We start from the raw sequence: 25200 nt of genomic DNA, 5'->3' as shown, positions 1-25200 counted from the left end.
CCCATTGAGCATCTCTGGAGAGACCTGAAAATGGCTGTCCACCAACGTTTACCATCCAACCTGACAGCACTGGAGAGGATCTGCAAGGAGGAATGGCAGAGGATCCCCAAATGCAGGTGTGAACTTGTTGCATCATTCCCAAAAAGACTCATGGCTGTATTAGCTCAAAAGGGTGCTTCTACTAAATACTGAGCAAAGGGTCTGAATACTTATGACCATGTGATATTTCAGTTTTTCTTTTTTAATAAATCTGCAAAAATGTCAAAAATTCTGTGTTTTTCTGTCAATATGGGGTGCTGTGTGTACATTAATGAGGAAAAAAATGAACTTAAATGATTTTAGCATATGGCTGCAATATAACAAAGAGTGAAAAATTTAAGGGGGTCTGAATACTTTCCGTACCCACTGTATGTCCAGGGGTTGGCAATATTGTGGCTTTCAAACACATGGTTGGAGTTCTGTGTCTCCCCTTGACAAATCTAAGAATGTGGGAAAAAACAAAAGGAGCAAAACACACAAAATAAAAGTCTCTTTCTCTATTTTACAGAAGAATAAAGAGGGTGGATGTATAGATTCCAGAGCTCATGTGAATGGCTCACTAAAATAGTCCTCCCCATTCTTGCGCTGTCTCCTCACACACTGTACTGTACTGTATGTATAAGCTGTGAAGGTTCTTTCAAATAGGATGGGTTCTTTTGTCATAACACACTTTGAACAGCTTGAGGCCGATATCATGCCACACCAACAACACCAATTTTGTGGTGCAAGGCTTTGAAAGATCCTGAAAAAAAGGTGAAGGGGCCCCTCTAGTGGTTATAGGAAATTACATGAACTCAAATCAAAAGAACTGTGGTTAGATACAATCAAGAACAAAAATATATACAGTATGTGAGCCAGGATCCTTAGAAATATTAGGCTTTGAAAACTGGTCATTGATCATAAACCTAAAAATGAAGGGGAGCTGTTGAATGCAAATAAGTGAAGTTAAATTTTATCACTTGTCTTTATTCAGCAGCTCCCCTCTTTTTTTTCTGTATATTTTTTTTATTATCTCAATAGAACTGTGGTAACTGAGAGGCTAATACAACCCCTCAGACATGGCTGCAGCTTACACTATCTTTGGAGCAGGAAAAACAATATTTAAAAATCTTTTGAAGTGAATTAGCTGAATTTTAACACATATTGTATCACACAGACTAAGACATGCTATACTTAGAATACTTTATCATACTATATATTTGTTTTTATCAGTCTCATCAGTATTTAACGTCCTCAGGAGCTTTTAGATATGTTTATCATTACTCTTGCGGATTTTTTTTTCTATTGTTATAAAGGACTGAAGAGGAGCCTGTTGTACAGCTATATTTGGAGTCACTCACCCATATTTTGGCATGTCCTAGCAGCTGCTGTGGCCTTCATAATGCCAGGAAAGTCAAGTCACAGAAAGGTTTGGCAGCTAATAGCAGAACAACACCAAACCTGTGATCACTGTGGAAATAATGTTTTAAAAAATATTTTAAACCTAAACCTTTAGGATCATATTGTTGCTTGATTTTTTTTCCCTTACAAGGTTGCTGTTGCATTAAGTTCCAGTTTAGACAGAACTTTGAACCGGTTACAGTATATTACATCTGTCATCATAACTCTTTCTATTACTTTCTTTTAACTTCTTTATAGCATTAACTTTACAATTGAAATATTTTATGTTTTTAATTAATTTAACCAAAGCATTTCTCACTCATAAATGGATAGAGTTGTCAGAACAGTACAAAAGCATGTACATACTTCTGATACAACACAGTAGTAAATCCAATTTAAGCCAGCCTGACAGGGTGCGAATGTCAAGATAAACATGCAAAGCAGCAAATGATTTTAGGAAGCCTGCAGCCTTGCTCTCCATCCAGCAGGTTGCCAGTTAATGTGAATGAGCCATCATCAGTTATCACACCAGCATGATGGGTTAAGCTTGCTGTTACCAGCCAGCAGTATGTTGGCAGGTGGTTTAATCCTCAGATTGCTTTCCTTCACTTAGAGGATCAAGAGGCTCGTAGAAGTCAAAGCCGAAGATCCATGAAAAGTTGCTTTAAGACCTTGATAAAAGGAGCAACATAGCAGGGGTTCCCTCACATAAATACCAGCTGCTGTGTCTAAGTCATGGGCATACCTCACTGCTCCCTACAGCTGGACTTGACTTGACTCGGAAAACACAATAAGACTTTAGAGACAAGTACTTAGATGGCTGGGCTTCTGGCACTGCATGAGAAAAGGTCTACTTAGTTAATCCCCTAACATGTCTCTAATAAATGTGATTGACTTTTTTTATGATAAATAAATTGATTGTTTGACATGATGGATATATGCTTAGTTTTGCAGGAATTTGGACATGAACCAAAGCAATAGACAGATTCAAATTTTGACCAGATGATGGTGCTATATGAAAACTCAGAGGATCACTAAAAGCAATCTAATAATGCAAATATGACAACATTAGAGCTGAAAACCACAAAGCTTAATGGCAGGATAATGGAAGTGGCCAACAGTAGCAAACACTACAAAGGGGTATTTTGTCAAAAAGTGTTAAAGTATGAGTGAATATAGTAAAAAGATTAAATAAAGTATTACCACAAATCCTGTTGGCAAAATCCTGAACATAGTATGTCACATCATAGCTAATGGTAGCTGTACTGAATAAACATACTATATTTTTATATTTGGATCACAGCGCTACCATGGCTTTTGAATTAGAATGTTTTCACAAAAACTCACAAATCTGTCGACCACTCCCTTAAAAATCTTAAAGGAAGACTACAATGTCTTGAACCCACTGGCTGTAGCTGAAGAAGAGGCTCTGTGTGTACAGTTCATGCTCTAGCCTGAATTTTTTGCAGTACATTCGAGAAGACAGCTGAGACTGTTTGGGATTTTCTTCTGACCCAGAGATTTTCTTCATCAACAACTTAACACTTATTATAATGTGACATGTTTTTTTAGAAAGCATTTAGCTGTAAATTTGTTTCAAGCCCACAAAATGCAATTTTGACTTTTTACACTTTATATTTTCTATTAAATTTGGTCACTGCTGCCACCTACTGACGGTTTGAGGTTTTAAGAATATTAGCTTTCCACTTTCACCAATCCACAATTCATTTACACAATTTAATAAGAAACAACAAACTTCTACTTTTCACATAACTGTATAGAAAAGTTCAGAGAGCAGAATTTTCAGCTCATGCAAGTGTTCTTCATGAGAATGGAAACTACTGACCACATTTGATAAGGGCATCCTTCCTGTGTATTCAGGTTTCTGTGAAACAAATCACATAGATAGAAATCACATCACAGTGAGCCTTCTCTGTATTTGTTCAAGCAAATTATTGCTGCTACTGTCATATTATTTCTAGTACAATTATTATTGCTATTTTTCTAGAACTAGATCAGATAAACCAGAATGAGTCTTGTTCCCTTTTTTTGTTTTTGTTTTGCTGCTGGACTTGCTACGTTGTCTTCTCTTAGGATCCTGAACAAACGTCTGAACTGCAGTCAGCTGGTGAGGATTTAGTCTGTTGTACAAGAAATCTTACAGCATGAAAACAAATTGAAGTAGATTTATAATTATACTACAGGAAGTCACTGTGTGTGTTATGTCTTGTGTTTTACCAGGGCATTGAGTCCTGCAAAATCAGTGAGTATCTTATTTATCAAATCAGTAGAATACAAGTCAAATGTTTATTCTATATGGAAAAGGCTTCAACCTATATGTTGAGGGTAGCAGTATTTTGTGCAAATATTCAGAAACTTAGCATTTTTTTGAACATTACAAAGATTTGATGTTATTCTTTGCTGTTATTCTTTGAAAGATGCTGCATGAAAATATAATCAGTACTCAAAGTTTCAATAAATGTAGTAGTACTGCCACCAAAATATATTTATTCATAAGTACTCTCAAGTACTCATTTTCCAGAATGTCTCATTTCAGAATATTGTTTTTTACGGTCCCACGTAAATTTACCCCAGTCTTATTAATCTACAATAATACAGCGTAATTTAAGTGTTTGCAGATTATGATTAATAATAATCCAGTCTAATAAAGTAGCTGGTTGTCAGATACATATAGCAGAATAATAGTGTAATATTTACCTCTGAAATGTAGCAGCTGGGTAAAGTATCATTTACTGGAAATACTAAAGTAAAATAGTACCTTTACATTGTACATACTGTAAGTACAGTACTTGAGTAAATGTGCTTTGCTAATTTCAAACACTGCACATAAATATATATTGCTGAAATTTCATTGTATTTGAAATATAATAATAAACGCACTGTTCCCTAAATGCCAGCTAACTGCTCAGACAAGCACAAGTCTGTACTTCAGCAACATGCTCCTACCACCCCAGAGTGGGGTCATGAGCATGTGGGAGTCAGGATGGACAGACACGGGCCTGTTCCTGTTATGGACATGACATGGAAGATAAAGTCAGATGGTAAGTAATATTAAACTCAGTAGTTCTATGACCAAAAAAAAAAAAAATCACAGCTCACATTTTAAAATGCATCATATGGAAGATTTAAACAAGCCAGTCTTTCATCAAAAGTGAGTAGATAATAAGGCATAAGAGAGTGCATAAAAAACAGACACTTCTGTTCACAGGAAGTATATTTCGCCTTAATGGATCCGAGATAAGTATTCTGGATGAGAGTACGAATCAAAGCATCTGTGTGGAGTTTTCTTTAAATTTAACACGACAGCTTAATCCAAACCATAGCCAGGTAAGATGGAAACATATTTGTTTGACCAACTTCTGCTTTAGCAGTGCCGTCCAATATATACACTGTATTAACAGATTAGACACCTGAGTTTATTTGTTTGTTTGTTTTTTATTAGTGGACATTTTCCTTGGATGGAGTTGTGGTAGAGCCTGAGCATACGTATATGCTGTCAGTTTTTAATTTGCCAGAACCTATGAGTGGAGATAACGGGATCAGAAAGCAAATTACCATCCCAGGTGAGTTACCTCCACATCACACTACAAGTCAAAGGTTTGTCCAGACTTTTGACTTGTAGTGTAAAGTATGCAAGTAAAAAGCAAGGACATTTGTTGGGCTATTTTAAAATGCACTGTATGTACTGTATGGTCAGAACAGCATGCCGGTAGTAGTATGTAAAGAATACAATCAGCTTTTGGTGTGAAATAGGTAGTATATTGTGAGGCATAATAAGATGAGGATTTAGCTTCTAATTTGAGGCAAAAAGCAGCTAATTCAAAATTTTACTTTCACTTTAACATTGCCACTGTTTGCTTAATGATTACTTATTGTATATCAATACAAAACAAACTTTAAAACATTGTTAATCACTATCTTATAATCTTCAATGTCATGGTCAGGATGTGGTGCCAGCAGCATTCAAATGGCCCAAATGTGTCTGGAAAATGGTAAATATTGTCTTTTTACATCTCACAAGTCTACAAGAATACTGAAGATCCAGGACGGCCTAGACATTGCACTCTGCATGTTTTATCATTTTAGGTAGTCTATGGGACCCTCACATGGCCACTAATCTGTCTATTGATAAGGAACATAAAAAGTTGTTCATTGTTGTGGGTTTTGAGGCAGCACAGTACTCAGAGAGCTACCAAGTCTCCATCCAGAGTAATGATCTCTACTATTCAAAGAATGTCTCAAAGGTAATACTACTGTATTTTATCAGTGAAGACAAGTTTTAAGACACCATGATATGATTTAATGCTGTTTTATCATGATGAACTGTAGAGTGCACACATTAATCCAAAATGCATTCTGTCATTCCATTAAACAAGCAGAAAAACAGAATATCACTCAGTGTGACATTTGAGCTTGACTTGTGGCAACTCTCACAATGTGAAATGTTGTTAACGGTGAGTTCAACTAATTTAATGTCCCATTAGTTAACAAAATAATCTTACAGCTCTTGTTAACATCAAATGGTTTGCCCTACCCTGCTTGTTTCAAAGATTCAGCCATTTTTTGTGCAATGCAAGAATGATTGTTGGCGCCCCAAGAAAATGATTGACTACTGCCCTTGTAAGTACAATTTTTGACATATAGCCTATATAGCATGGTAGACTTTCAATGACCATATAATACATAAGATAACACAGCGTTTTGGTTCATAACTCATTAAAATAAAGCAGTGTTCACTTGCAAATGTATGTAAGCAATAATGTTGTTTTTGTTGTTTGTTTGTTTGTTTCCTATTCCATTAATCATGTCACAAGCCCCTGACCAAGTGCAGGGGCCCCAACCCACAGACTGGGAGTTATTGGTATATTGATATTTTTACAGTGTATATTGATAGTACTATTTAACTAGTCATGTATAATTTTTTGGTTTTTTTATTTTTTAGATTATCCACCACGGACATTAATTATAAAGGCAGCATTGGGATTGCTTACCATTAATGGCGTTCTTGCTTATTTACTGTGGAGAGCCGCTCATAAAGGTTTGCCTTATAAAATGCACTGTACTGAATATAAAACACAACTTGAAAAGATAATCACTACCTGTTATCATTCTCTCAGCTCCTGTGAACACATTGTCACCTGCTACCAAAGTGCAACCTGATGGTTTTCAAGTGCAAGAGAGAAAACGAGTTCTCATCATCTACTCCCTTGACCACCCGTTATACAAAAACATTGTTCTCAAGCTTTGTGGCTTCCTTGTGACCAAATGCGGTACTGAGGTGATCCTGGATCTCCTGGACTCTACCAGACTAGTAGTACTGGGAAGCATCCAGTGGTTGAACTGGCACAGAGAGCAAATAGAAAGGTCTTCAGATAAGATACTAATCCTGTGCTCACCGGGAGTACAAGCCAAATGGAAAGCCATGTGTGGTGACAAACAGGTTTTTCTGAGGGCGGATGCCCACTCACCTATAGGTGACATGCTCACTCCAGCCCTCAGCCTAATGATCCCCCATTTTATCCATTCTGCTTCTTTTGAAAAGTACATAGTGGCTTATTTTGATGATGTTTGTTCTGAAGAAGACATTCCTTCACCTTTCCACATTACAGTGCGGTACAAGCTGATGAAACAGTTTGAGGAGCTTGTTTTCAGAATCCTGGACACAGAAAAACATCAACCAGGCAAAGTAAATCACATTGAAGGGCTTTCAGAGAATGAGTATCATCAGTGCCCCTCAGGTGGGGCTCTGCGGGATGCTATAGAGGCTTTCCAGGCATACCAGCTGGAGCATCCGCAGTGGTTTGAAGATGAATTACTGGAGACCCCAGAGCTGGAAGTTGAGGAGACCTCAGCTGAAATCTGTGATAATGCAAATCTATCACAAAATGAATTGGATATTGAATGCCTGACTCTACCCAAGTCATCAGCCATGTGAATACACAAGAAAGACAAAGCAGAACATTACATCTGCTCCAAATGTGCTCCTCAGTTGAATTCAGCCATTTGGTTTTGATTCCATTAGGATCTTGAAATACTCATGAAGAAGATTGTTTGTTGTTTAAGGAAAATATAGAGAAGAGTCATGCAGTTTAGTGTCATCATACTGTATGACTGATGGACTATACCACTGGTTCATAGGAAAAACAGTGTGTACTAATAGATATTAAACTAGCCACAAGGTAAAAACAGTAAGTTAGCTGTTGCAAATTTGTATGTATGTGGATTAGTTGTTATAAAGTATATACACTGTACTATACTACATGTTTGTCTTCATATACTATATTCTGCAGTATTTTTGTATGTTGCCCTGGTATTGAATATTATCCACAGAGGAATATTATTATTACCAGGAAATATGTCATGTACTGATGACCTGTACTGTTTCTCAGTGTGCACATGCATAATTGCGCATTAGGTGTTGACATGCACATGCAGCTCCCATGCAGCATACCTTCTCTTATGATATTCTTATATGTTTTTATTATATATATGCATTTGCCACTTAAAGTGCCTTAGATTTTGTGTTACTTATTCATCTACTTTATATTTCATTTGTATTGTGTGGCATTCATGTGGATGGTGAAGTAAGAATTTCATTGTACAGGGAAACACGTTTCCTGACCCCTTTGACCTTTGACCATTGAGCTCTGTTTGCTGTGCAAACAGTGTTCAGGTCAAAGTTTAGCCTTCTGGGCAGAGTTTCTAGCATTGTTGTTGCACTGTAGAAGGTAAGTGTTAAATTCTGTTTGTGGAGACACTTTTTTAAAATAACACATAATGAACTGAATATAATGTGCTATGGACTTTGTATTATCACCAAGAACGGACATTTTGATCATTTCAACCATAGGAAAACGGTCTGCCTTTTATAACTGAGCATGTTTTTGTAGAAATAAATTTTGATAACTCGTGTAATACGTGTATATTGATGCGACTTTTCAGATGGATTTTACATGCAGTTTGGGTATGTGTTTGTTGATGTATCTCTAATACTCTGTTCTTGATAAGATTTTAGATTTGATTTGATTTGATTTGATTTATTTATTCATTCAAACATGTAACAACAGTCAGTATGTAATCGCACATAATTCCAGACATATCCACAAAAATATTTTCAAATTGCTTATACCTAGTACATGCTTGAATGGAGTAGGAAGAAGTTAGACTTATCTAGTCCTACCCCCTAACATCATCTTATCATCATTGGTTTGCAAGCAGTATTACTACATGGATACATATTCTACATCCACACTCCCATCTGATTAATCATTAAGCCTGTTCTTGCCCATATCTTGATTGACACATACCTTTATATCTGTGTTTAAACTCATCAATTTTCTTACTGTTTTTTATGTCCACACTTAAATTATTCCATAGTTTTACTCCACTTATCAAAATACAGAATCTTTTTTTGGTGGTGCGTATAGCATGAATTTTATAATTTAACTGACCCCTTAAATTGTATCCCCCTTCCCTTTCATCAAATAGTTTTTGAATTCCACCAGGTAATAAATTTTTCCTGGCTTTATACAGATTAAAGGCTGGAACTCTTAAACTGACAATGCTTGCACGAAATAAGTCAAGCACTGTTAATTTAATGTTTGGGTTTCTTACTTCTTCTCTAAAAACGTTACTGACCATGTAATAATCTACATTTGAGCTAGCAGTCTATAATGCATAGATGCAGTCAAGCCCGTGCTTTAGTTTCATTCTTGTTTAGGCAAGCAAGCATTAGCTACATACTAAAAATGTCTGAACATATTCAACAATTAAAAATTCGCCTCCCATATATGCCAATATCTTCCGGTGCTTACCTAAGGAGGATGAGGAATACTGGAAAGGAAACCATAGTAGTGCAAGCATAGTATAGGTGCAACTGATTTACTCAAGCTGTTTTTCACACTAAAGTTTAAAAACTCATGTTTTTAGGGTTTCCCTGAAAATCTAAACAGAATGAGGATGCTGGTGAGAGCCTGTGCCCTTATCCTGAAAAGAAGAATCGCAACTTATCAGAGAAAATGGTGCAAAAACGGTATATTAAAAGTATATTGTACACACAGTTCCAAACATAATGATAATAATGAGGTAGATTTATGACTTTACCCTGACCTAAATTTCCCAGACATCCTCTTCAGAGTTCATCCATCTGTGTCACAAGCATTGGCAGAAAACAAACCAGTGGTTGCCCTTGAGAGCACTATTATCACACATGGCATGCCCTATCCACATAATCTGAGGTACCTTGAATGTCCTTCGAGTGTCAACAGACTGATGCCAGCAGTTAATATTTGCTGTGCTCATGATAATGAGCATCATTAATGTTCTCATCCAGCACAGCGAAGGAAGTGGAAGCTGTTGTACGAGCTGAAGGAGCCACTCCAGCCACAGTGGGAGTGATTGAGGGTGAAGTTCATGTTGGTCTGTCATCGGAGGAGCTTGACCACCTCGCCTGCTGCAAGAGCTCCCTGAAGGTGTCCCGTCGTGACCTGCCATATGTCATCAGCAAAGTGAGACGGCAGTACAGTCGTGTCAAAGACTAATCCCAAAATAATCGATTTCTAAAATACATGAAGGATGGTGTGATGGCAGGGGTTCATCCATTTTAATTACCTGACTCTTATTTATGGCTGCATGTTGAATGCTTTCTTTCAGTATATGTGTTGTTTTCTCAGGCACTTTCAGGAGGAACAACAGTATCAGCGACCATGATTGCAGCACATAAAGCTGGCATCCCTGTGTTTGTCACAGGGGGCATTGGAGGAGTACACAGAAATGGAGACAACAGTAAGCAGATTCACAGCATATTGGAAAATAGTCATCTCACCTTTAGACATACAGTTTTGATATCTTATAACTAAAGGATCATTTATTCCTCTTAACAAATCATGAAACAGACTGGAAGATTTTGGTCCCCTTTCATTCTGCATGAACAGCCTCATTATCAGGTATTCCAGCTATTATACTGCAATCTTGGAAACCAGAGGAGGCCATGTAAAGGCCACCTTACCTGGGGATCAGGATAGTTTGGCCTGAGGATGGCTTTCATGTGTAAGAACACTGCAAGTATTGGGACAGTGACTTTTCTTGTCATGTGAAAAAGAGTAGGACGTTAACACCTGTTTCAATGTACCGCTGTCATTATGGGAAGGCAGACCATTAGTCACCACTTACTCAATGATTATTCTTTCAGGTCTTGACATTAGTGCAGATCTGACAGAACTGGGCAGGACTCCCATTGCCGTGGTCTGCGCTGGGGTCAAGTCTATTTTGGACATTGGTCGCACCCTCGAATTTCTTGTAAGAAAACTGAGATAATTTTTCAGAAAATCATAGAACTGATACTGTTTCATATTTGAGTGTGCACTTCAGCCATTCATATTTCTATTAGCTACCTTTTTTGTATCATATTGGTTTAGAGTAGTGACTTAAACTAAAATTATCTTACCATTGTTTTTTTCCCTGCTGTGTGTCTTTAATCAGGAAACGCTGGGTGTCTGTGTAGCCACTTATGGAACGTCAAATAATTTTCCAGCCTTCTTTTCTCGTCAAAGCAGTTTCACTTCCCCGTATCAAGTCGTCAACCCTGAGGAGGCTGCTGGACTCATTGGTATTTCATTATTTCCTTAAAATTGACCGTTTCCTTGAGCCCTGATTTATTGCAACTGAGAATCACTTAATTATGTTAGACATGCAATATGTTTAAGTCAGCATACCCATTGTACAGTTGACTTGTTGTTTTTCTTTTATATGTTTGTATTATAGCAAGTATTCTATCACTGGGTCTTCGGAGTGGTGTCCTGATAGCAGTTCCAGTCCCAGAGGAACATGCAGCAGCAGGCCAGCAGATAGAGGAAGCCATACGTGCTGCAGTGACAGAGGCGAGGTACAGGCAGTCTTTGTTGTAATCTGTTGTTATGATGCCTTTTCAGCAGCTATATCTGGCTCAGTGACATCAGTCAGAGATTAATCTGGATTGCTTTGTGGTGATGACAATGTGAATCAAACACAGTGTTGATTTAAAATGAACAAATGATCACTTTCTGTTCTCTTTTTGATTCACTCAGTGCTAAAAGTATCACTGGAAAAGATGCGACACCATTTATTCTTCAGAAGGTCAATGTGTTGACTAAAGGAAAGTCCCTTCAGGCCAGTATCCTTTAGAAAATCTGAATCATTGAGAACTCATGCTGAAAATAAGACCAAATTCTTTTGAAATAAAAGGCACAAAGAAGATTAACAGGTGTTTTGTCTCATAGGACTGATAGTATTACCAGTGCAGTATAGCACTAGGGTTGATGACTGTTGATGACATTTTTCCTGTATACTACACTGCCCTTAACCTTTTACGTTCTTAGACATTGCTCTCATTCACAACAATGCTCGAGTTGGAAGTCAGATAGCTTGTAAACTGTCAAAACAAATGACTGAGAGAAAGTTAAGAAGTAAAACTCATTATCACGGAAAACTATCATCAAACTCAGAATCAAATATTGTGAGTATAAACATACAGTGCCTTGCGAAAGTATTCGGCCCCCTTGAACTTTGCGACCTTTTGCCACATTTCAGGCTTCAAACATAAAGATATAAAACTGTAATTTTTTGTGAAGAATCAACAACAAGTGGGACACAATCATGAAGTGGAACGAAATTTATTGGATATTTCAAACTTTTTTAACAAATAAAAAACTGAAAAATTGGCCGTGCAAAATTATTCAGCCCCCTTAAGTTAATACTTTGTAGCGCCACCTTTTGCTGCGATTACAGCTGTAAGTCACTTGGGGTATGTCTCTATCAGTTTTGCACATCAAGAGACTGAAATTTTTGCCCATTCCGCCTTGCAAAACAGCTCGAGCTCAGTGAGGTTGGATAGAGAGCGTTTGTGAACAGCAGTTTTCAGTTCTTCCCACAGATTCTCGATTGGATTCAGGTCTGGACTTTGACTTGGCCATTCTAACACCTGGATATGTTTATTTGTGAACCATTATATGAAGAACTGCTTTCCAGATTTTTCAGTGTTTAGTCAAATACTGATTCAGTACAGTACCCACAGTGCTGTTCTTTTACAGGTTGTTATAGGAGGAATAAATGTGGATTTTATTGCTAAAGGGAAAATGAAAACACTTCATGTAAGTTTAACTCAGAACATGTATTTATCCACACCACTCCAGATCAAGATATATTATATTATGTATAGGCTCTAATGACTTCTGAGAACACTTGTCACTAATTCAGTTTGGGCAGACTAACCCAGGAAGTGTCTGTCAGTCATTTGGTGGTGTAGGAAGAAATATCGCTGGTGAGTGTTTTGTTATCTGATTGTGTTCACACACATATTTTTATCAGCAGTTTAAATGTCAAACTCACTTCTTGGGGGTTTTTCTTCAAGACTGTTTGAGTCGTCTAGGCCACAGACCTCTCTTTGTCTCTGCTACTGGAGCTGATTCACACAGTGATGCAGTGTTAAACTACTGTAAACATATGGTATGTGAACATCAACTGTTGACTATCAAAAGCATGAGTAAAATCCCTTTTACTTAAATATGTTAATGTTAAGTTCTTTTTGTTTTTCTTATTTCTGTAAGGACACAAGTAGTGTGGCGAGGCTAGAAGAGCAAAACACAGCTACTTACTGTGTTGTTATCAACGAGAGCGGAGAAATGAGTCTTGGGCTTGGTGACATGGACATTCATCAGCAAATCACAGAGCATTATGTAAGTTCAGATGACAAAGGTATTTAGCTCAGAAATCATATGCCAATGGTTTTTAAAATTATAACCTTTGAAATTCTCATGATATTAAACCCACATTTTGGTACTCCATGTAATATTCTACCATTAAATGTAATTATACTCATTAGTTACCTGTATAGCCATTTCTATTGTCAGTGGACATGCACAAATGGTTTACTGGTAATCACGCATGTAAATAGTGCACAAAATTCAAAAGACAAGATCTGGCAAATGTTGACTTTACAGTAATATGCCTGCTCATTTGTCACATAACAACAGATACCGTGTCATCTTCAATTGAACTCTGGGAGTTGTATTTTTAAGACATTCCCTCTGTTATATGAAGCACAGGAGTTGACAAATCATTGACTTCCCCACTGTATAAGATCAGCTCTATCATTTATAGGTATCACAGTTTGAGAAGCAGCTTTCATCAGCCACTCTTGTGTGTCTCGATGGAAACGTCCCTGTCTCCACTATTGACTATGTGTGTTCTGTGGCCAAACAGCACAACATCAATGGTAAGCATGGGGAGATGTTTTTTAAATGATAATGAATAATCATAAATAGTAGGCCCCTTTAAATTTGATGCAATATGTCAAGTAATGCTTGTCATAGTTTGGTATGAGCCAACAGATTTAGACAAGGCTTGTAAGCCTTTCCTGTCAGATGCCTGGAAGTCTCTGTCCTATTCATCCCCAAACCTGGCAGAATTGTGCTCCATGAACAAAACTCTGGGTATCCCAACACCTGAAGGTAAATAGAAGAAAAATAGACATAGGTTCGAGGCTCATTTTCTTTATTTACTCTGCTCTTACATATTCTCACTCACAGTTGCTATCATTACATTTCTCGTGAAAAATGCAAATATTGTGATAGTTGCTGAGGATGTGGTTTGCTGTTGTGTGGTGGCAGTGCTGCCGAGCTCTCTGGAGGAGGTGCTGCATGTTGCTGTGACTCTCTCACGCCCCCTCCTGGAGCATATTCACTGTCTGGTGGTGACTCTGGGGGCTAAAGGTGTGTTGGTGTGTGGAGAGCATGTTGCAGGCTCTGTCAACCTGCAGCTCAGAAAACAGAAGAGGGTAAGGGCTTTCTATTTTTAAACTGATGATGATGATTGTTTTTACAGTGATAGTGAAGAGAGTTCTTGCTGTATTTGTGTTTGCAGAGAGGACAGCTTTGTGCTCTACATTACCCAGCACTGAATGTGACCACAGAAGAGATAATGAATGTATCAGGAGCAGGAGACAGGTCCTAAAAATTTACTTGACCTACTGTTTCTTCCCTATTCCAATTTTAATTTCATGTTTGTTCAATGGTACCGTTTCAAGCACATTTTATTTTCCGTGACGTCTATTCTCTCTTTGTCCCTGAAAGCTTTTCTGTCCCTCACAAAATAATGCCTTAACATTTGAAGGGAAAACACTCCTCTCTTCTCTGCCTGCAGTCTTGCAGGTGCCTTGATGGCTGGAATTCTACAAGGGCGAGACACACACAGCTGTGTTCGGATGGGACTCCTGGCTGCAAGATTGTCCTTGGCATCGCCGCACCCGATCGCCCCTACACTCACCTTAGACTCTGTGGATCCCATCAAAGTCCAGACTCAGAACTGGTGCAAACCAACATTCTTGTGGATAGGTTAAAGGTTTATTTTCATTGTGAAACAACAAAAATATGTTAAGAAATGTTTGGTTTGTTATGCACTGGTTTGTTTCATAGACTGAATATCTCAATATTGTCACAGTTTCACCCTTAAGATTTGTAATTGGATACTTGTAAAACCAGTGTATAACATTGCAACTGAATAAATGAATGTAAGAAAATGATGTGCTTTACATTTAATCTGATTTTTTAAAAATAATTTATATTTTACTTGACTTGGCTCCATGATTACAAATCTGTTATATGGATTATACATTATAAGGTAGCCTGATGTTCTGATTTCTTGTATTCAAGAAAGAAACAGCAGTGGTGGAGAAAATACATGTATAGTACTCAGATTTTTTAATAATACCACAATTTAAAAATACTACATTTCAAATAAAAATCTGCATTCAGATTTTTTACTAAGGTAGTATAAAAGACTAAAGTATTATCAGCAAAAATATGCGCACTTAAATTTATATTTTATTACTATACATATTTTATTATTGGGTATATATTGATAATGCATTCATATGTAACAAGATTTATATTATGTAAAATTCATATCTGGACCTTAGTATGTAGTTTTGTTGTTGCTGGTGGTGGTCAGTTAACTACAACACTATTGGGTAAGATTAATTCATAAAAATGCATTGTATTTATTTCATAAGTTCATATCTGTATGATCTCAATCTACTAAATAACTTAATACTAAATAGCTTAATAAATAATTTGGAGCAGCCACAAAAACATATCTGAGCTACAGTTTAGAGATACTATATAAAGTATGGGGACTCTGTATGTCTTTAAAGGTCATTATATCCATTGATGTGGGTTTTCCTAAAATAACAGGTGGTCCTGAAAAGTATTAAAAAGTTTTATATTTGCTTACAAATGTTTTTAATACTGTATGTTTTGTGGCTTGCTTTAGGTAGTAATATTACTTTATATTATGTAAAATTCATATCTGGACCTTAGTATGTAGTTTTTGTTGTTGCTGTTGTTGTTTTGATTATTCCATTCATCCAGTCATTTTTTTTTTTTGATGCTTCTCCAGATTCAGATCACACATAATGATTAATTCATTATATTATTAGTTGTTGTTTTATGCAGTTAGAAAAGAGTGCAAAAAATGTTACATAAATGTCAAGAAATGCATGAACTTAGTGAATAATTATAGGCCATATACGTGCTGTGTTTCACTGATGCTGTTCATACTCAGATCAGTTTAACCAAGAAATGGATGTGTGGTATTGAAATGTTATGTAAAAGTCCTAAGTTTAACTTGGTTAACCCTGCAGAAACCTTGAAAGTATTATAGGATTTAAGCACTCTAATAAAAAGCCTCAAATGTACTGAAGCATAGTACTTGAAACGCTCTATACTGTGTACTTTTATCTGAAACGTTTCACAGGTTTGTCGAAAAATATTTCCTGGTCCTACTTTAGAATCGCCGAAAACTCAAACGCCCAGAAAGCATCTGTCCATCTGCGCAGACTCAGTGACACAATACTTTGCCCCCCGTTCCCTCCCTACCTACTTTAATGCTAGCTAAGATGGTGGTTTGAGCGTAAATTGTCTCCACAATACTAAGAAAAGGAAGCCGTCAAACATCTTTATAGCCTTTTAATTAGACCAGAACAACACACCTACGGTTGTTTAAAGAGGCCGTTGAAAGAAATTTTGACATTTGAGATACATTAGCTCGCAGTCTCCGCCCAATTTGGTGTGACTCCCTAGGAGTGGAATTCTAAGCTAAATACGGACAGGGTAAGTAACGCTAACGTTAGCTAAGTTGCTTGTTGGGCTACCCAGCTTCCATTCTCCCTCAGTAAATAAAGAACAGCTGTGCCTGTTACGATTCTAAAGACCGACAACAGAGTGTTCCCCAGATTATTATATTACTTTCCAGGTAATGTTAATGTCGTGAGAGCAATGTTGGTTGTTTATAATTCCAGCAACTTCCTTCCAGTTAAGCATTAGCTTATATAGGCCGCTTCGAAGGCTTGGCTTCAAAACCCTGTACATTTTGATGATATTGTAGCATGCCAGCTACGTCGATGCTAGCGGTTAGCATAAAGCAAGCGGTCAGTTAATGTGTAGGAGAACGCGTAACTTTATGTCATGGCTTTTTAAAGGTCCAATGTTAATAACATGTCAATTTTCGTCCTTATACGTCTTGTTTTCGTGATCAAACGTACAATTTCTCTTGGATATTCGCTATTGCTCAGACCGGCTTCTTTTACCAAGTCGCGGCTAATGCTAGCTTATTCTAATGTTAGTTAAATAACATGTCATAATGCACGATCCAGAATACAGAGCAACTAAAGTTACCAGGCTGGCTAATTAGGTATTCTTGATGCATACAAGACTTAACCAATCAGCTGATATCTGTGAGTGGGGGCGTAAAGCTGTGATACTCTTGTGCAGGTTAATAAATTAGCAAAATAACGTTACCGCTAACGGCAAGTATTTGGAAAATCTTGCCATTTCCCTGTTATCGTCTGATTCAACTTTACGCAGCCGACTTTAATCAAGCAGAGTTTGTATTGTTTGCCAGTTGGCATCGGTGTTGTCACGCAGAAATCAGGCTGTCCTTTAATTGCCAACAACCAGAATTTCGTTATAATAAACAGTTTAGTGGTATTTGTCTTGAACGTCCGTCATGACGTTGTGTAAAACACTGTCAAAGTATGAAATATGCCGCAATATCCGCATTATCATGTAGTCGTGATGACTGCTGTGTTTAGCATGTTTTTTTTTAGGTGTACTGTACACTGGCTTTCCTCTCTTATTGGGTACACATACTGTAGCTAAATCGAGGACAGTCTACATGTAATTCAGCATCACTGCAGTACATCCCATCTCAATGAAGTTTATAATACAGTTTTAGATAGTAATTAAAGTTTATGGTTCAAACTTTGAGGTTTCAACTTCTTGCCTGTCAGGATTTGATGCTTCTTTGTCATATATCATTAAAACATTATATTCTGGAGTTTTGTTCTTTTTTTTTTTTACTTTTCATCAAACACAATAAGACATCGGAAGTAGTCAGCTTGGCCTGTGCAGAGGTTTGATGGACACCTTGTCACAAATTTTTCACATTTCTTCTGCTGATGAATAGATAAAACTGCATGAAAGACATTTATGTCAACACATTTTGTGCTCAGGCCGATAGTGTGATTGGTGGTTATAAACTCAGTTTCAGAGGGTGTACATCCCACTAATGAGTATGTGTGGGAATGACAAGCACAGCTAGAAATTGTTCAGTTGATATAATTTTCAATCATGTCATGACGGGAGCTCTTACACTCTTTTTTTTCTCCCCCTTAGCCCTGTGCTCTGTGACCAGCTTTAACACTCACCCTCGCTGTGCCATAGGATGTCCCACAGCCCTGAAATGAAGGACGACCCCATGGAGTGCCCTCTGTGCATGGAACCATTGGAAATTGATGACGTCAACTTCTTCCCTTGCACCTGTGGCTACCAAATCTGCCGCTTCTGTTGGCATCGCATCCGCACAGACGAGAATGGCCTCTGCCCCGCCTGCAGAAAGGTGAGGAAGTGAGATGAACATGATACCAGAGAAACTTGTTGCAACTGATGGGTGATTCGTCTGTAGAGGTGATGTGTTTTGAAAAGCAAAGATGATGTTGTTGACAATTCAGATAGATGGATAAAGGGAAATTAAATAAAAAAGAGAGAAACTGTTGGATCCCCTGTCAAGTTTCAGTTTATCAGTTAAAATTTACAGTCTTCGCAGTTTGTCTAGTGATGATCACAGAACTCCATTGACAACAAAAGTCAGCAGTTACCCACTATACTTTACACAGCCACATATTTAGACTGATAGGACATTTTTCACTGGGCATGTACTTGAAAACCTTTTTTTGATGTAGCCGTATCCAGAGGATCCGGCTGTGTACAAGCCTTTGTCGCAAGAGGAGATCCAAAGGATAAAGAATGAAAAGAAGCAGAAACAGAATGAGAAGAAACAGAAGGTTACAGAAAATCGCAAGCATCTGGCCAGCGTCAGAGTGGTCCAGAGAAATCTGGTGTTTGTGGTGGGGCTATCACAGCGACTCGCCGACCCAGAGGTGAGTACAATATCACAAGTTTCGTGCTACCTGTGACGCTGGAGTGTGGAAAATGGTTGATTTGGTGTGAATAACAGTGATTGTGACCAACTGAAGGTCTTAAGTTACTCGATTTAGACAGTGAAGACTGAGGGCTCTTTGATAGGGAGTGATTTTAATATACATAGGTCTCTCAATTCCGCCTCCCACTGAAGCCTCAAGTGTAAAACCTGTGTTGAATATTGTATATGTTCTCTTTCTTTGCATTGTGCCCACAGGTCTTAAAGCGACCAGAGTATTTTGGGAGGTTCGGTAAAATCCATAAAGTGGTCATCAACAATAGCACATCTTATGCAGGTTCACAGGTGAGAGGAGGGATCAAACCAACAGGATGTGCTTGCAGCTGATACAATCAGTCATTAACAGTTTAATCAGTTGAAAAGCCAGAATGTTAAACTATGTGTTACAGTATTATAAAAAGAGTCTAATGGGTTTTTCCAGTTGCATTTATTTTTAATGGTTTTATATATTTAAGGTTTTATAGAGCAATTTAGTGATGAAATAGATTACTGATCAAACGTGTAGTTAATCCCTGGAGCATCGCTAATTATAGCCCTAGAGAGAGAGCAACACAGGAGATGTTTAACTTGTATGTTTACTTTAATTTTCTGGTTTGTCAGGGGCCTAGCGCCAGCGCTTATGTCACTTACATCCGCTCTGAAGATGCTCTAAGAGCAATACAGTGTGTGAACAATGTGGTTGTTGATGGCAGAACACTCAAGGTGAGAAGTTCATCACACTTATTATCTTAAATGCTTATCTTGTTGATGGCTGCAATTAGAAGTTTTTTATTTGTGAAAAGTCATGTGATCACTTTATTCTGTATTCTTTCTGTTTTAAGATTTGAATGCCCTTATTTTAAACAGCTTGCAATGTATAATAGTAGGATTAAGTTTCTTAGCTTTGAATTGTATATTCTTGTCATTTTCTCAGAGCTAGTTTTGTCTTTGTGTTGCAGGCTTCTTTAGGCACAACTAAGTACTGCAGTTACTTCCTTAAAAGTATGCAGTGTCCCAAGCCTGATTGTATGTATCTACATGAGTTGGGGGATGAAGCAGCTAGCTTTACTAAAGAGGAGATGCAGGTGAAGTCTTATCTTCCTACATTGTGAATGAGTGGTTGTAAAGGCTTCAGTTATCTCATATTGTGCTGTTTGTTTTTAGGCGGGGAAACATCAAGAGTATGAGCAAAAACTCCTTCAAGACCTCTATAAAATTAACCCTAGCTTTCTACAACCTCCAGCATGTGGAACAGAGAAGTTAAAGAGTAAACCCAGTTCCACACAGAGGTATTTTATTTATTTATTTTCTTCTGTGTTCTTCCTCTTATTTTGGCCATTTTCGACCTGAGCCAAGGTGTGTGCAACAGAGCCATACCAAGCTGCTCCCAAAGCAGCATGGTTGTATTTTCACTGCACTGTAAAACACATTATCTTCCGCATCTTGGGCCTGGCATGAGCCTCTGAGAAGCACCACGTAACTCATGGTGTCGGTGTGGTGTTTACTAGCTTGCAACATGGAGCGCTTGATGCTAGGTGTCATTTTAACCTCTCATCAGAAGACCAAGTGTGTGACTCCATTTTCAAATCTTGCTGCAATGAAATTACTCAAAAAAAGTGAATGCTGAATGTGTAAGGACTTGCCCTTGGCTCAACATTTCAGCGAATTGCATGTCTCGGTGAGCCAACTGTGTTGAAGGCCACACTCAACCCTGGGTGGATGTAGGGCCCACTGAACCTGAGTCAATACAATTACTCCCTGTTGTTAGAAACAGATGAAAACGGGAGGCTAATCCGTGCCTGCCTGGCTTCGCATAATAAAAGTGGGCTGAACTGTGCTGATGGAAATACATCTTTACTTCCACAGTTCATATTGATTATTGTGTTAAGCTTGTTTTTGTTTTTCTTCTTCTATTGTGTAATAGAACCAACAATAGCAATGGTAAAGATGGGTGGCCAACGCTTTCAGGGCATAACAAACTGGTCAATGGGCTTTCAGAGGACCGCAAGTCCCCTCCGCTGCTAGACTATCTAGACCAAGACGTTATAACTTCAGATGGGCTAGATACAGAGCTGGGCCCTAGTCAGTGCACTGCCCTGTCCCCCTTCTCCTCCAACTGTGACAGTAACAGGTAATACAAGCCACTCACCAGCAACACAAATAATAATAAAATAATATTTAATATGTATCTAAATGTTTGGTTTTTTTTGTCTGCAGTCCCAGCGACAAACCTCCAGAGTCAGTTGGTATGGTGAATGGAGAGTCTTTACAACAGGTAAAATAACCATACCTCTCATTTCAGTTGCATCTAAATGATGTGGAACGAGCTCACAAGCATTTATTCCTCTCTTTCTCTAGATGCCCACCAGTGACTCCCCTTCCCCTCCCCCAGGTTTAACTAAGCCCAACCTGGTGGTGCCCATCACCGTGTCAGACCTCACAGCTCGTTCGCCCTTCGAGGGTGCTGCAGCTGAGTCGCAGTCTCTCTTTTCAGACAACAGTAACTTCAGACATCCTAACCCTCTCCCAGCTGGCCTGCCCCCCTTCCCCAGCTCCCCCCGCGGCAGTTCTGACTGGCCCATGACCCCTGAACCACAGAGCCTCTTCACATCAGGTACAGTGGAGATTTAATTATTTTTCACTTCTATCTTAAATACCTATTTGGATGTGCTTTTTAAACAGGGATACCACATAGGTTTTTTTTCCCTAAATTTCAAACACTTAGTTGAACTGCAGCAGCTATATTCTGTTTGTTCTGTGGCCATTAGCAGTGTGCACCATAATATTAATTGTAATGGTGGCATCTCATTAGTTATAGCATTTTCTGCTGTTGCAGCCATTGTAATTTGCTCTGGATAATAAAACTAGCAAAATCCTTCAAATGTAAATGACTAAGAAGGCTGCCCCCTCTTAATTCACAAACTGTTTGTCAGGGACCTAGTCAACATTTGGCCAAGGATTTTTTTTTTTTTTCCTATGGACAGCGAGCTGTGAGTCATTACTGAATGATGCATCTCTGGCTTCCCTGTAGTGTTCACAAGTATGTTTTTATTATTTCTTTTTTTAAAGATTCTTCTGTATGATGGCATTCATCTTTAGAAAAAACTATAATATCAGAGAGACAGTTGTAACTGGATTTCAGTGAGCAAAGAAGTCCAAAGTCTGGAGTTTGTAACTGCAAAGGCACTTTGTCATCAGCCAATCAATTAATCAGTTAGTCAAACAAATCTTATGGTTGTTGGTTGACTATGAATTTTTCATGGACAATTCCAGTAACTTGTCTTCTTTTCTCACAGACACAATACCAGTGTCTTCTTCCACAGACTGGCAGGCGGCCTTTGGCTTTGGCTCGTCCAGCAAACAACAGGACGATGACCTGGGCTTTGATCCTTTTGACGTCACCCGCAAGGCTTTGGCTGACCTGATAGAGAAGGAACTGTCGGTGCAAGATCAGAGCCCCTCCTCCCCAGGGCCCCTCCCTCAAGGGAGCAACCATGGCCTCAGCCTGCCACCCCTCAACCCTAACCCCAGCACTTCTCACCACTTCCCCAGTAGCCTGCCACGTCTCCCTCAGCTCCACCACAGAGCCATCTACAGCTCCTTCAGTTTCCCTGGAAGTCAGAACAGCCAAGCCGGTCAGCAGCAGCCAGCTGCCAGACACCCCTGGATGGGCGTCCCCACAAGAAATAACCTCATACACTTGAACCACTCAGCCAGTGCTGCCTCACACAGTAATTTCCTGGACCTGAATCTGCCCCCTCAGCACAACACAGGGCTGGGAGGCATCCCCATCTCAGGTACCAGACACTTGGGTCACTGTGGCACTTTCCTATGTTCTGTGAAGCCAGTGCACATAAAATACTGATGAGACTCATTGCATAATGTCATTGAATGTCACAGCATTTTGATTAGTTTGTAGTGACCTAACATAGGAAACAAAAACACTTGTGGCTGCACCTCTGCAGTTAACCACTAGTCTGTGAACAAAACCCATGAGTTACTGACACAAATGTTTTGGTCTCTTGCAGAAAACAGTGGCTCTATAGATGGCTTAAATATGAAAGAGTGGCAGGATGGCCTGAGAGCTCTCCTGCCAAACATAAACATCAACTTCGGGGGTCTCCCAAACTCCTCCTCGTCTTCATCCTCCTCATCCTCCAACAGTGTTAACCACATTGGTGGACCAGCAGGCATTTCACACAGCCTGAGCTGGGATGGCACAGCCAGTTGGATGGATCCTGCTATCATCACAGGTAGAACTTGTCATTTACATGTACAAAGGCAAGACAAATGCTAGCCCAAACTGTAGTATTGTGCAACTAACTTCATTATCAATTAACCTGTAGATTATTTTGTTTAGTAATGGCTTGGTTTTATAGAAATTCCAGAAAATAGTGAAAAATCATATTTTCCTAAACTTGACAACAGACTAAAACCTTCTTAAGATAGAGCAGGCCACATTTAATGACTGTTTTCACCAACTTGTGCAGATTTTTAGTCCTAGGCAGCTGGGAAGGAGCACACACCTAACAACTGAGCAAACTCTGGACAACATGCTTAATAGCTGTCTGTAACAGCTATAAGTTCTGGTAGCAGAGTCTGTAAATCCCATGAGAGCATGCCAATTCTTGTGTGTCCTTGTACCAAAACAAATGTGGATGCATCCATTTTACATTATTTATGCCGGTCCATGTTTTACACTTAATGTCTGCTGGAAATAACAAAAAGAGCAGAAAAGCACAGAGTTTGGGTGACATCTTTTTATGGAGAGGCTTGGCCAGTGTGGACTGTACCACTACAGAGGAAACTGAAACATACCAGTCCTGTTGTGGTAGGTGTTTAACATTAGAGATGTTAATTCTCCAGCCACAGTTCAGGCCGAATTTTATTTATTTTATTTTTTTTCTCCTCCACTTCACTTGTCCAGTGCACTTTGACACTCCAGACGTTTTTAATCACTGTTCTTGAAACTTTATCTTTTGTTCATTTACCCTCGGGCAACATACATGATATCATCAATTGCAGATGTCATTCACAAGTATTATACATGTTGAAAGAAATCTTTATGGGAATCACCAGCGACTGGCTTTTAAAACTTTAAAAATCTTTACATGGCACAGACTACATCATTTAATCTGCCACCTGTTAACGCCTGACCCAGACTGAGCCTGACTCTGTCCAGCTGGTTCAGATCAGTTGTCCCGTACAAATACCGTTCGTAATTTGTGCAGCAGTTGTTAAGTGTGTGTTGACCTTAAAGCCAGTAAACCTATATTCAGTTTACTACAAGACAAAAGTATAAACTGAATATTTTTGGTTTTTAGAGTGTTAGCCAGACAAAATAAATAATTTGATGGTGTCACCCGGGTCTCTGTGAAATTGTGACAATGCTTTTTCACTGTTTTCTCCCAGACTGATTTTAGCATTAAATCCAAAAAATTATTTAAATCTTTTATTGGCTAATGAAACAAATTGCTAGTTGTAGCATTATGAGAACCTTAGGATGCTGATGAAGGGGGTGTTTAATGGATGTGGACAAAATACCAGAAATATCTTGCACTGTAAAAGCCTGTGGAATAATTTGCATATGATTTAATGATACTCTTGTTGCATTACATAATTTTGCAGTTTCACCAGATTTTGCAACAGCTAACATTTGTCAGTTACCAAGTCAGATACAGCTGCAAGTAACTATTATTTCCATATCACAGTCCACTATTTTTTTTATTTATTCAATTATTTATTGTTTTAACATTTTTTTAAAGTGTCAAAGAAGTTAAAATGTTCATTAAATTTTTCCCAAATCCAAAATTAAAAAATTCAGTTTGCTGGTTTTTTTTCCAGATATAAAATGTTTTGCGATATATGACAAAACAGCTGCAAATCATGATGTCTATGAAGCTGGAATCAGTAAAATTGTAACTTATAATACAAAGAGGGTAGATTGTCAAGCACATAGTGAACAGTATGTGTATCAACTGCATTGACAAAGTACTAGGGAGATGCATAAATACTTTAACACAACATGTCATAACTCTAGTTTTGTGACCCCACCTCTCCCTTTCCCAGGCATCCCGGCCTCAACAGGCAGCAGTTTAGACTGTCTCCAGGATGACAACCCGCCACACTGGCTCAAGTCCCTACAGGCACTCACAGAAATGGATGGCCCAGCCAGCTCAGCAATGCCTACTCCCCAGCCCCTCCACAGTGGCCTACTGGACACCCAACTTCCCCCCCACCCCAGAGCCGCTG

The 25200-nt window shown here is 38.5% G+C and overlaps 3 protein-coding genes across 3 annotated transcripts in view; all 3 read left to right on the top strand.

Moving 5' to 3' along the window:
• The first annotated feature begins 4330 nt into the window (after positions 1-4330).
• LOC109973048 (interleukin-17 receptor A-like) lies at positions 4331-6077 on the top strand. Its single transcript, XM_020622359.1, has 7 exons — positions 4331-4481; positions 4649-4767; positions 4883-5003; positions 5385-5432; positions 5527-5684; positions 5817-5894; positions 5991-6077. The coding sequence occupies exons 1-7, from the start codon at positions 4331-4333 to the stop codon at positions 6075-6077; spliced, it is 762 nt and encodes a 253-aa protein (XP_020478015.1).
• Positions 6078-7063: 986 nt separating this feature from the next.
• On the top strand, positions 7064-14987 carry LOC109973039 (pseudouridine-metabolizing bifunctional protein C1861.05). The gene is made up of 18 exons (XM_020622348.1): positions 7064-7301; positions 9563-9677; positions 9773-9947; positions 10113-10224; positions 10631-10737; positions 10921-11047; positions 11203-11323; positions 11505-11590; positions 11796-11932; positions 12507-12566; positions 12673-12736; positions 12827-12921; positions 13023-13151; positions 13576-13690; positions 13788-13925; positions 14085-14251; positions 14338-14420; positions 14617-14987. The coding sequence occupies exons 1-18, from the start codon at positions 7064-7066 to the stop codon at positions 14810-14812; spliced, it is 2265 nt and encodes a 754-aa protein (XP_020478004.1). The 3' UTR covers positions 14813-14987.
• Positions 14988-16320: 1333 nt separating this feature from the next.
• cnot4a (CCR4-NOT transcription complex, subunit 4a) overlaps positions 16321-25200 on the top strand; it is a 13307-nt gene continuing 4427 nt past the window's right edge. The window contains exons 1-13 of the mRNA XM_020622333.1: positions 16321-16583; positions 18147-18369; positions 18713-18910; positions 19168-19254; positions 19570-19671; positions 19908-20033; positions 20113-20237; positions 20873-21079; positions 21166-21223; positions 21307-21562; positions 22245-22745; positions 22977-23201; positions 25018-25196. Of these exons, the coding sequence (XP_020477989.1) occupies positions 18196-18369; positions 18713-18910; positions 19168-19254; positions 19570-19671; positions 19908-20033; positions 20113-20237; positions 20873-21079; positions 21166-21223; positions 21307-21562; positions 22245-22745; positions 22977-23201; positions 25018-25196 (2238 nt within the window). The 5' untranslated portion in view covers positions 16321-16583; positions 18147-18195. The remainder of the gene's footprint in view (positions 16584-18146; positions 18370-18712; positions 18911-19167; positions 19255-19569; positions 19672-19907; positions 20034-20112; positions 20238-20872; positions 21080-21165; positions 21224-21306; positions 21563-22244; positions 22746-22976; positions 23202-25017; positions 25197-25200) is intronic.

The sequence above is a fragment of the Monopterus albus genome, unplaced genomic scaffold (genome assembly GCF_001952655.1).
Source record: "Monopterus albus unplaced genomic scaffold, M_albus_1.0 scaffold7.1, whole genome shotgun sequence".
NCBI lineage: Eukaryota > Metazoa > Chordata > Actinopteri > Synbranchiformes > Synbranchidae > Monopterus > Monopterus albus.
The sequence above is the reverse complement of the archived record's forward strand: the minus strand, read 5'-3'. Positions and strand labels throughout refer to the sequence as shown.